Here is a 12,156-nt window from a genome sequence, read left to right as displayed (position 1 = left end):
TTTTTTTAAACAATTCATTGATTATCAAAGTTGGCAGTTTGTTTCTGTTAATCAATTATTGTTGATTAGTTGGCTTATTGTTGCAGCTCTAGTTGATTGACAGATTAGGTGATTAAAGAATATCACCTGTTTATGTAATTGATAGTCATTCATTTAACAAAAAATACCTAATACACACTGATTCAAGCTCCCATCATGAAGAAGAATGTAATTAACTGAATACCTTGGGTTGGAGACTTTTTCTTCGACCAAAAATACAATTCTAAACATTACCAAAGTCCTTTGAATGTTGTATTGGGCATTTTTATTTTTCATAAAACAAACAAATCAAAAACTTAGCAATATATTATCAATATTTTTGAATAACCAACCCAATTTGAAATAGATGAATCTCGTTGCTCTTGTATAAATATGATCATACAAAACCTTGTGTACAGTGAAAGAGAGAGAGAACCCGATTGGTGGAGTTTTTTCCCCTCTCTGCCATCAGCTAGTGTTGCACACAGCGCCATGGGTCGATGGATCAGTGTGCCGCCCACTCTCCACTCCTACAGCCCAGTGTGCGCCTCCTCATTTTGGCTCCCTGCCTAGTCTATTTGCAGCATCTCCTTCTCAGATTTGTCTTTTCTTTGTAGCCTTTCAATGCAGATATCAGGGATGTCACACATAAACAAAAAGACTGTATGACCATGTTGTTCACACAGTCCTGCTGTGCAGAATGATGCAACTCAATACAATCAAAGAAAGCACATGGCACTGGTCGAAAAGGATAGCTTGGATCATGTGCTGGTGAATCACTCGCACCCTGCAGCCCAGAAAAGCAGAAGGATTCTGTGTTCTCTGCTCCCTTGAGACAGATCCCTCTTCTCTATTGATCAGTGCATACTGAAAGCTACTGAGTACAAGACAAAGCAAGGTCATGTAAAGGCTTAAACCCATCAAATGAATCACACACTACCCTTTGACTCAAATATTGTGACTTCAGAAGAAAGATGGTTTCGGGATGTTTACTTGTGTTGATTGCAAAGCATCTTTAATCTGCATAAAAGTGCTTTAAACTTCTTATATAAGCCTGAAAAGAAAAATGTTATGGGTTAAACAATCAATAACTTGCCTTTCCCCTGTCTGCAGATGGCAGGTTGCACCATATGCCCCGTTCTGTGGGAGCAGATGTCAGCGGCTCAATGGCTCCCCTGACCGGAGATCGCAAGCCGTCGGCCCCCATCCACTCCAGCCAGCCAGTGCTCTTCACCTTTGATGTGCCTGTGCGCCACTCACACCACGGCTCCCTGTCCAACAGTGCTCCCCAGGACTACCTCCTCCTCCACCAGTGCATGAGCAGGAAGACAGAGAGTGCACGGTAAAGGTCACGACCCTCAGGCGTCCTGTGTCAGTTTCCTGTTATCCATTGATGCAGGTCAACGTACAGGTTTAGGACGTTTCCTCAGCTTAGAAGCCTCTAAGGGATAAAACTACTGTTCGTGTGTGTGTGTGTGTGTGTGTGTGTGTGTGTGTGTGTGTGTGTGTGTGTGTGTGTGTGTGTGTGTGTGTGTGTGTGCACGTGTGATAAAGCATTGTGGAAATACTATATGTCCTGTAAAAGTGCTCTGATTGAGGAAGTATCAAAAATAACAATAAGCATATTACATTTTAAGGATAAATGCCCCCTGAAATGAAAAATTGGTAATCTTAAAGGTATTAGTGTGGCAGATGAGTCTGAAAACCTTTTTAAGCAAATAAGGTTTGTGTTATTTTCTAGCATTACATTTGATTTTAAATGATTACATACTGTAGATAGCTGAAGACAGGTAACATAGATTGTAATTTTATGTTATGTTATTTTCTTTCAAGGAAAATATAAAATATGTATAAAGTACATGTAAAATGCATCACTACAGATTATACATAGGACACACTTTTATTTTAGTGCTTTAATATTTTCAAAATTAAATTAAATTGTATTGATTTATGTTCTATTTTTTATTTCATAATATCAATAACTTCCATATAGTGGCTTATATTTAACACCTAAAGTGTCACTACACTAGACACACATAGGACACATCTATTCAAATTAGATTTCAGTTCTTTTTTATTTACATTAATATTTTATGTAAAATGTAATATTCATCACTCATAATTCATTTTTTCTAACTTCCATGTAATATGACCCAAAGACTTATAATAATATTTAGGGATACTCCACTGTATGAGAAAGAAGAACATTGACGGTATTGCATTGCAAAACTCCTGTAAATAAATATTTAACCGAGTTTATACAATTTTCAGTATATTAATCACATTAAAACAATAACATAGAAACACATGTCAGGTGTTGGAAGTACTGTATATGTATAAGTGTATATATATATCAGCGACATGCTGAGCAGGAGACCAAAACACGGTGTTATATTAAATGCACTCCTGAGTTTTCCATTAACATTCACCTCACCTCCTGCTGCCATCAAGCCCGCTTCCACGAATCAAAAGGCAGCTTCAATAATGATGCCATTCACCAGATAGCTCGGCACAGTAGATGATCAATGAGGCCGAAGCTGCAATTCATCACTCCTATAGGTTTAGACTCACACAGGGGAGAACTGCCCTCTCAGCCACACGATTTGCACATAAATCTGCTGTGTTGGACCTCTGTGAAAACCAGGAAATGAAACCTCACAATCCATCTCATCAGCTTTATGCAGATATATCTGTCACTCCCTCCCCAGCTTCTGCTCTGTGGGTCTGCTAATTACGGCAGGCATCTGGTGGCTGGGTATGATTTACGTCAGAATGAAGCTCTGCTGCTCTGATGACCAGTGTATGAATTAATCTACGTAGAAAGCCCCATGATGTCAGGCAGGAGTGATGAGCAGTATTATTGATTAATCATTTTAACTCCTGACAAGAAAGCCGAAGAATTGATGAAACGCAGTCATAGAGACAGGGAGAGCAAAATGATATGTCAATATTAATTATATTACTTTGAAATGGTTACATTTATAAGCAAGATTGAACATTACCATTAAAAACCTGCAGTGTAGCTAACACATATGCATAACAAGAGAGATGAATTCAGACATAAAGAAACGACTCATTGAGGATATCTTATCTTTGCATTGGCCAAATAAGTCGGACCATTGCTCACCTAACTGGCTAGAAGTGTCTAAGCTGTAGGTTTGCTCTAGTTAGCACTCAAGGTCAAGTTCTACTAAGGAGCCAGAATAAATTAGGCATGTCCCTAGGGTAAGACACTGTGGGAAAGTCATGGCATTTTCCTGCTTAACATGGATGCCCTCGCCCTGCCAACATACAGAAAACATGAGAACAAATCAGCTTCTCAAGGAAACGTTAAGGATACCAACATTGAATGTGTCTGCTACAGTAAAGCTGTATCAAGGGGCTCAGACACTGATGGCAAGGTGTGTGTTTTTTTTTAAACTGTGCTAAGACCAAGAGTGCGACAGTGCCATCTAGTGGCTTTAGGGGTAATAGCGTTGGACTTTAAATACTACTGTAAAAGAGACATTTCTTAGACATTTGCCATTGTTTAGGATTGGAATTTGAGCCAGATGTCTGCTTCAAGAAAGTATTTAGGTACTTTGGAAAGTGGGGAGAATAAAAAATGAGTGTGTGCATTTGTTTATTGTTGTGCATGTCTTTGTCTATGTTGCAGGAGTGCCAGTTTCTCCCAGGCCACAAGAAGTAATCTGTTTATGGGGAGTGACACTGCGGTGCAGAAACTCTCCCATGGCTTCTCCCACTGTCTGAACGGCATGGGTGCTCAGCTGCACGGCTTCTACAGCCTGCCAAAGCCAGGCAAACACCAGTTACCAGGACATGAGGACTCTGAGGAGGCATGTTACGTGCTTCCTCGAGGTTTCAGCTCCGAGGCACCGGCTCACAGCGGACTGGGTGAGCCGGACCTGGAGAACGAGGAGCTTTATACCTTCAAAACGCCCTGCAATGCACTTGCCACCATGCACAGCAACGAACGTGCACATGACAATTATGACCTCCCCACAACACCTGGCTCCTTTTACCAGATCCCTCGGACGTTTGATAAGAATCATAATGCCTTGACACCCTCCAGCTCGGAGTCCTCCTGCGCTCCTCCTCCCAGGCCCCCTAAACCTAGCCAGGGGTCAGAGGGGCCGTTTGGGAGCCCCCACTCAGTAGGGAGCCAGAACGGAGATGTGACGACTGCAGTGTCGGTTATCCCTCGCAGGAATACTCTTCCTGCTGTCGAGAACATCAGGCTGCACCGAGGTACATTCAATGTAACGTGTGATTTATTGCTTCCCTAATGTGTTCTTCCTGAATGCTACTTTTTAAAAAGGGGATATATAATGCTAATTCTCAGATCATACTTGGGTTTTGTTTTTCTACAATGATATGTTGACATAGTTTGATTTTACAAAACATTATTTTTCTCATACTGTTTGTCTGAGCATCCCTTTCTTTACCCTCTCTCGATTTACCCGCTACTTTTTAGTGCCTGATTTTTTAACCCACTTTCCATGTTTGCTTGCAAGAAAAGTATGACCAACCTTTGCAAAGGGTATTCTGAAGCTAGAAGGTGAAATAATCAGATGTGGGGAAGTTTTTGTTTACGAATCTGCATGTTAAATAGGCCCACACAAAAACTGACTAGGTTGTCATATTTGACACTGTGTGAGTTGGTAGGCAAATGCAAATCACAACCTCTCAAAAAGAGAATTTTTCATTATTTGTCCCCTTTAAACACAATCTCAGTTGACTCATAAGGATCTTTAGAAATCTCACATTTCACCTGTTTCCTGTTTTTCAAATGCAAGTCAGACTTGATCAGTCTGTTCCCTTGTGGTATGGCAGTGACTTTGTGCTTCCTCTTCCTCCCCCTCGTTCTCTCACTCTTTCCCTCTTTCTCTATCTCTCATTTTACTGATTTAACGCGAGCAGCTGAGCAGAAACAAACGGGCCAGTCTAGCAGACACTACTCTGTTGAGACGCTAATGAAATTCAAGCCATACAGCTCGCTCCAGAATGCCTCGTTCCAGGCTGATAAGCCATGAAAAGAAAAAAACAGTCGCAAACAAATTGCAGTGCCTCTTATTATGCTGTGTTCCCTTCTCCACTCAGGCCGTGTATAGCCAGAGACAAGAAATGACCTGTGACCCTTGTTAGTGAGGCTACAGGCTGTTCACACACCTGTGCTGCAAAGTCTAATTATAACCCAGTGAAGCATCTAATGAAATGTCACTTTTGTTCTGTTTGTTTCACTAGAAACACAGGTTATCTCCTTGAAATGTCGTTTTTTTTGTATCGAAATCAGCTGTTTTTACATCATAATATTTCACTTGAGAAGCTTTTAGAGTTTTTGCAGTGGTAAATATTGATTTCTCTCTCAACAGGCTCCTCGTTTGAAACTAACAGCCATCACCGTCCCATTCATTTCAACAACTCAGGCCAGTCTGTGGAGTCTGTCAATGATGGGTTCAGCTCCTACCTGGTGAGTCACTCTCTCACAGACAGATGCTGCTAGGGTGAAAACAACTGAAGAGAGGGCAACATTTTTTTATTTACTCCAATTTTGAGAACGGCGAGTTTAAAAGAGTCATGTGCCCTCTGTTTCTTCCGACACCAGAGAACCAAAGCGCCTCTGACTCGCTCAGACAGCGGCAACTCGGATGACAACTATGTGCCCATGAACCCCGGCTCCTCGCCACTCAGCGCTGCCCAGGCTGACAGTCCTAAGAATAACTACATCCCAATGAGCCCGGGGCCACATCACTTTGATTTCCCAGGATTCTCTGCAACGTTACCTGCCCGTAAGGGGAGCAGCGCCTCCCTGTGTCACCGGCCCAGTCGCCTCAGTGATGTCACACCACCACCCGTCAACCGCAACCTCAAACCTAACAGGAAATGTGAGTTTTTGAAAGCAAGGTTCTCATCAAGAATTATAGGCATTTGTGGCTTTGAATCAGCTCAAAATGTGTTGTTGTTAATTGTTTTTAAAAAGACACAAGTTAATGTTGACAATGTCTGCTCTTGTTTTCCACAGCGAAGCCAACACCTCTTGATTTGAAGAACAATGGGATCATTGATGAGCTGCCATTTAAGAGCCCAGTGACCATGTCCTGGACACGGCCCATGTGAGTCTCATATCAGTCATTCAAGCTGGGTTACACAAGGCCACACACACACACACACACACACACACACACACACACACACACACACACACACACACACACACACACACACACACACACACACACACACACACACACACACACACACACACACACACACACACACGGTTTGATGGTACAGATTGCTGCTGTATTTGGTTTCTGCCTGAGTTCAGAAGGTAGAAGCACTCACAGTCCTGTCTGCTTTGCTTTAGGCCTGCTATGAACTCTATGTCCTCCCAGCATTGTCGACCTATCTCTACACAAAGCATCACCAGCACTGACTCTGCAGACAGTGAGGAGAATTATGTGGCTATGGTGAGTCTCAAAAGCTGGAGGGGAGATCAGGAGAGCACATTTTGTTCCTTGTTGTAATGATCTACTTGACCTGTGTGAGTGAAACCTCCCTCTTGTCTCCCTCTTGTCCCCATTAGCAGAACCCAGCGTCTACCTCCCCTGCCGTGAGCGGCACCAGCAGCCCGGCCCTTAGGAAGTGTGGCAACGTGGACTACTTAGCGTTGGACTTCCAGCCTGGATCACCCAGCCCACACAGAAAAGTAAACAAATGATGTTGTAGAGTTTCTTTCGATAGCCAACGGGCATTGGTCTATTCATATTTTCAAAACTCTTGACATACTGTAGTCTGCGAAAGAGAAGCTCAAGATGTGTTCATTGATTGACACAAAAAACATTCAATGACCACCTTTCGTACTCGTACATTTTTCAAACACCAACATACTTTTTTCAAAATGGTTAAAAACAACAGAACAATGGCACATTTCTGCAGTAACCTTACTCAAATAAAAATAAAAACTTGGCATATCAGCATATACTGTAGCATTTCTGCCAAAAGACTAAAAGGGGTTCTGTTTTATATACTATATTTTAAAGATGTTTTACAAGCTCAAGTTAAAAGGTCATCATTTATATAATGCTTCCTTTTGTTATTTTTAATTCAGGGTGTTAAAGGTGACAATGTGTGCTTTTGTTGTTAGAATTGTTGCAAGTGTTATGTTTAAACTAGCTCATTTTCTGATAGCATTTTGAAGGTTTGAGAGAGTTTTGAGTTTAAATAGTTTGGCTAAAATGCATTTTGGCAATGGCAATTTTCACTAAAATTAAGAAAAACAAGTGCAATTTGTATCAGCATTTGTTTTTATTTCCATCTGACTGCATTGCGCCCTCAAGCCAGATTCTCACTCCTGCCTTATTTATCATTCTGCAGCCCTCTACATCCTCCGTGACCTCTGATGAGAAGGTAGACTACGTGCAGGTGGATAAGGAGAAGACCCAGGCGCTGCAGAGCACCATGCAAGAGTGGACCGATGTGCGGCAGTCTACTGAACCTGCTAAAGGGGTCAAGTCCTGACACTGACCTGTACAAAACAATAACAAAAAAATGAAACAAAAACCCAACCTTAAGTCAAGCATCTCTAGTATCGCATTTCTATCACCATGAGTTCTGGTTGGGCTTGTTTAAGACTGAAACATTTGGACAGAAAGCCATAACCTATCCTATGCCTGTTCTCTGTGATGATTTTTTACTGCAATGCACTGCTAACACGCAGGATATCAGGCCATACAGTTGAAGCTCTGCCAAAGCTCTTCATGCAGACTGTTGTACAGCGGTCTACGGATATTTGATAATGTATATACAAAATGTCATCCTTACTCATCAATCTACCCTTTATAAATGAAGTGTTCCATCAAAGCTGTCTCACCCTCTACAAACAGTTTGCATCTAGCAGGTAATTTACCCAATTGCTGCCATTTTAAAGAGTAGCAGAGGCTAACTGGTCGATAACCATATTAATATACTGCGAGAGAACGCTTGCTGGTCTCAGGACTGCCAAGATGCACTCCAATTTTGGCATGCAGGCTGACTCTCTCTTTTCACTTCAATCTATCATTTGTGCTGAGTCTTGCAGAAGCAGTGAAGAGATTATTTTCACTGCGGGCAATCATTTCAGCTTAGCAGTGCATGTCTGGTAAGGAGAAGGGGGGGGAAATATAGCCCTACAAATACGTAAAGGCCTGTGTCAGAAGCCCTAATGATGACTGTAAAAGGCTGTTGCCTGGGTTTCAATTAGGCATGTGCCCAAACCATGTTTAAAAGCTGGCAGGCCAATTATTTCAATGCAGGTACATAGTCAGTAATGCACTGAATGAAAAAGGCAAGACCGGAGAAAATAAGCAGTCTCTTTGACTTTAAGTTCGATTCAGGTAATATTCTAATGCATTTTGTTGTAAATGTGCACTGACCAAGAACATTATTGAGCAAGGTGAAGTAAAAGTAAAGCAGGAGATGTATTTCCAATAGTTCAGATACACCCAGCCCTATCTTCTCTATCTCTCCCTAGAGACCATAAATAGCAGAAGGATAATAGCTTATTTATGTTTTCCCATAATTCACAATCTTTCACTGATGTATGTCTCCGGTCTTTGATATTCCACACACTACAGATATGTCTCTGAAGAGTAATTGTTTCCTGTATGTAAATTATTAATAGAATGACATATTTGCAGCACATCTTGTTGACTGTTTGATGCACTTGTCTGAGACAAAAGGTGCGCTACAGTAATGTTACATTGTGCTTTTCCTGCCACCTGCCACCATGAAGATTTGCCAGGGATCAGTCACTTAAAGAAAATAGTTTAGGAAAGAATGTTTTTTTCTTAATTTCCTAAACTATTTTATTTGTTTAATTTGCCTTAGATTTTCATTTCAGTTTTGACTGTAAATTTTGCCTAGGAGAAATTGAATTGTTCACAATATTATTCAATTGAGAGCCATATTGTATTTAGGGCAGCTGAATGATCAGTTGGTAGTTCAACTTAAGTCCAGTATTTCATTGTGGGCTGGAACCACTGAAGGGTTAATAACCTGTTTGATCTTTTTATGAAAAGTGTGGCCATGCAGTGCTGGATGGTATTATTGATTATTTCATTAAGATTCACTTCTTAATGTTTTTCTACCATTTTTACTGCTTTTTGTATTCTTTTTATCATCATTTTTTTACTGATACGTGTAAAGCAAGTGACATTAATGAGGATGGGGTCAGGCTAAATTAAGCTAAGTTTGTTACAGTGTGTTTTTTCTTTTTTATTCCCAACATTGAATTCTTATGATCTATACATGAAATGGGGAGGCTGGCAGTTTGAGTTGCACTGGCAGAGGCCTTCCCTGGTGAGCTGTGATTCACAAAGGGCGAAAGTGAGAGAGGAAAACAAAGACTGAAGAAAAGCCTGTCTCCCTTTCAGTCTCTGAAGTGAAATGGATGTGTAATTTATTATCTAGAGATACCCATTGTAAGCAGAAGAGCTGTGTATGTGTTGTGGTAGATTGTGAGTTGTAGTATGTTAAATGACAGCCTGACTGGGCGATATTGAAAACACTGCTCAGATCTACTGTCAGACTGTCACTGGGTGGACGTACTGTACTTGTAGAGATCGTTTTTTAACCACTGTTATTGCTACTAATGTAAAGCATTTGCAGATTGCTTGTGTGTTAATTTATTAATTTATTGTGCATTTTGCAGTCGACACTTGTAAAAAAGAAAGAAAACAACCAAACAAGGAAACCCTCTCTCTACTAACATTGATGTATGCAAACTGTCTTGATTTTGTGAAGCAATATGACAGACAATGCCAGTGTCATGGTGATGTGGTACAGTTAGTTTAGGATACAACACTGTTATTCCTGTATTACGGTAGACCTTAACTGTTGACATAGAATAAATCAAGAAGTGAAAGTTTGGCGTTTTGGTTTCTCTTTAAACATGAACCAAAACACTGTTTTCTGGCAGCCAATGATGCCATTACTCATCTCTTACCCATACATTCCCAATTGGTGCTGTAATGCTCAGATGTTGAATGTCTGCTGCCCCCTGTTGTGTAGGACAGCAGCTGCATTAATAAAGTACATTGATAAATGGATAAAGGTTTGTGGAATATGATATACATACCAGTGGTTTCAGTTAGGATATATGAATTTTTACTTACCAAAAACATACACATATGCAATGCCATGCCTAACATTTTTGTCTCGGCATGCTGGAAATGTGAACAAAACTGCATTTTGACTTAAATTGGAAAATGATACATTTAATGTATAATATCTCATAAATAAATCAAACAAAAATATGTTTTCCTCCATGGTGCGTTGAACTCATGCACGTGTTGCTTGAATGCATGTGCTTCGTGATATGACTTTGCATTTACGGTAATGCCGAATGACTAATATCTCATTTAACCATGGACAAAAAAAAGATGACTAATCGGCTAGAAATGTCAACCAAGACCGCAATAACAGATTGATTAAAGAGAGGCAGCTGGAAAAAAAGTTTGTTTCAAAGATAAAAAATGTTCTACTACCTTTCTTTGATATAAATGTTTATATGCAATGCATTTTTGGCGTTTTATTTATTTGTTTTCTCCTTTTATTGGCTGCAGCAGCAACAAAAACATCACTTATAAAATAAGATTCTCTCTCATTATCAGTGATTATGCTACAACATTGCGTTTATATGGGTCGTTAAATAATCTCTGGCTCTGTGAAGTAGCAGGGTAGATTGTTTCTCGATGTCTCATGTATTTTATTCAAATTTGTATTTGAAAATAAAGGATCTACTGGGGACTTAAATAAGGAAACAACAGCATTACCACAATCTAGAGATGTGTTCTAACAGAAGCAGTTATTAATATATAAAAAAGTCAGATGTCCTTAAAACATTGCTGGAGTGCCAAAAAGCCAGGAAGGGCGATGTGAAATCTGCAATCAAGTCATTACTAACATTTGAGCTCTAATGTAATAAAACATAAACCTTTTCTCAGTTATTTAGCAGTTCTGCAGGTGTCCTCCTGTAATACAATGCATTCATGGTGCTCTTAAGTATCTCTGCTGGCTGTCAACTTCTATTGAAATCCCCATGTGTTTAAGATGATGGTCATTTAATGACTCCTAGACTGATAACTGGGTGACATCCAACAGCAAAGAATAAACTGAAACCCGAGCTGTAGTTATTGCTTCAGTAGCCTTGGAGGTCAGTTTAATGAATCTGGTGTCTGACAGGTTGATCCCTCCAGGTCAGTATGGTGGTCTGAGAGTCATAAGCTGTTGTCTCATGCCTGTATAGTCAACAGTTTGGGGATTGCAATAGCTAGTTTTCTTCCCTTGTCGAAGCAGCCTGAGGCTAAAGGATGTTAAACCGTTACTTGCTTCATTGTTATTTTTACAATAATATGTTATACTTTTTTACTATTTTCAAGTGTTGCTGGATCACTTTACTCTCTGGATCTGGATCGAATAAGGCTGGGCTAGTCTCCGAACCAACCAGCCCAATAGCTCTCTTTTGCTGAGCCAACCCTCTGGAGCAAATTAAAAAATAAAAGTTTTTTGCTGTTGTGGTTGCATCGATAAGTGTACTCAATAAATGCTTCAGTCAGACCACATTTAATTACCGTAACCAAGCTTGTATTAATTTTTGATAGTCCTGCCTCCATAAAGACTGAGATGGGCCTTCCCAGAGGAGTACACACTAAAAAGTCCTGTCATGTAACACTGTAGCATCCAGACTTGTTAGTTTTTACGGACTTAATGAAAAATGAATGGTATAAGAAATGTAATTCCATTCAAATGCCAATCTCCACAAATATTATTAAGGTGTAAACCATTAACAGATAATACAACAAATAGTATTAATTTGAAGGGAGCAAAAGGCACATTTAGACATAAATTCAGGGAAATAAAAGATGCATTTTTATTTTCCCTCCACTAATGTTAACTTACACTTATGATGACATTTTTTTTTAGATGTCATTCGTCTTTAACATTTAAAACAGTTTACAATGTTATAATTAATTTGTTGTTTTACTTCACTAGAACTTTGCCTGTTCTACCTATATCTGTGTGTTTTTTCCTCTAAACTATGGGTAAGTCAGCAGTCATCTTACCCACAGGTTTTGCTTTAGTAAATTATCTAAAGAG

General features: G+C 39.9%; 1 protein-coding gene across 1 annotated transcript; it reads left to right on the top strand.

Annotated features, from left to right (window-relative positions):
- The first annotated feature begins 1,136 nt into the window (after positions 1-1,136).
- Positions 1,137-10,313, top strand: LOC104962635 (GRB2-associated-binding protein 2). Its single transcript, XM_010791087.1, has 8 exons — positions 1,137-1,360; positions 3,674-4,266; positions 5,391-5,488; positions 5,624-5,903; positions 6,041-6,131; positions 6,386-6,488; positions 6,605-6,727; positions 7,396-10,313. Exons 1-8 carry the CDS (start codon positions 1,149-1,151, stop codon positions 7,537-7,539), a joined length of 1,644 nt encoding a protein of 547 aa, XP_010789389.1. The 5' UTR covers positions 1,137-1,148; the 3' UTR covers positions 7,540-10,313.
- Positions 10,314-12,156: the final 1,843 nt, after the last annotated feature.

Source organism: Notothenia coriiceps, unplaced genomic scaffold, assembly GCF_000735185.1.
Source record: "Notothenia coriiceps isolate Sejong01 unplaced genomic scaffold, NC01 NC01_scaffold00001515, whole genome shotgun sequence".
In the NCBI taxonomy this organism is placed as follows: domain Eukaryota; kingdom Metazoa; phylum Chordata; class Actinopteri; order Perciformes; family Nototheniidae; genus Notothenia; species Notothenia coriiceps.
Note: the sequence above shows the minus strand (reverse complement) of the source record. Positions and strands in the feature narration are given on the sequence as shown.

What these genes read in the sequence shown, in the direction of transcription:
- LOC104962635 (XM_010791087.1), top strand. Translation starts at nt 1,149, where the DNA reads ATGCCCCGTTCTGTGGGAGCAGATGTCAGCGGCTCAATGGCTCCCCTG. An exon ending in ATGGGTTCAGCTCCTACCTG is followed by an intron (nt 5,489 to 5,623) that starts GTGAGTCACTCT and finishes TTCCGACACCAG; the next exon opens with AGAACCAAAGCGCCTCTGAC. An exon ending in AGGAGAATTATGTGGCTATG is followed by an intron (nt 6,489 to 6,604) that starts GTGAGTCTCAAA and finishes TGTCCCCATTAG; the next exon opens with CAGAACCCAGCGTCTACCTC.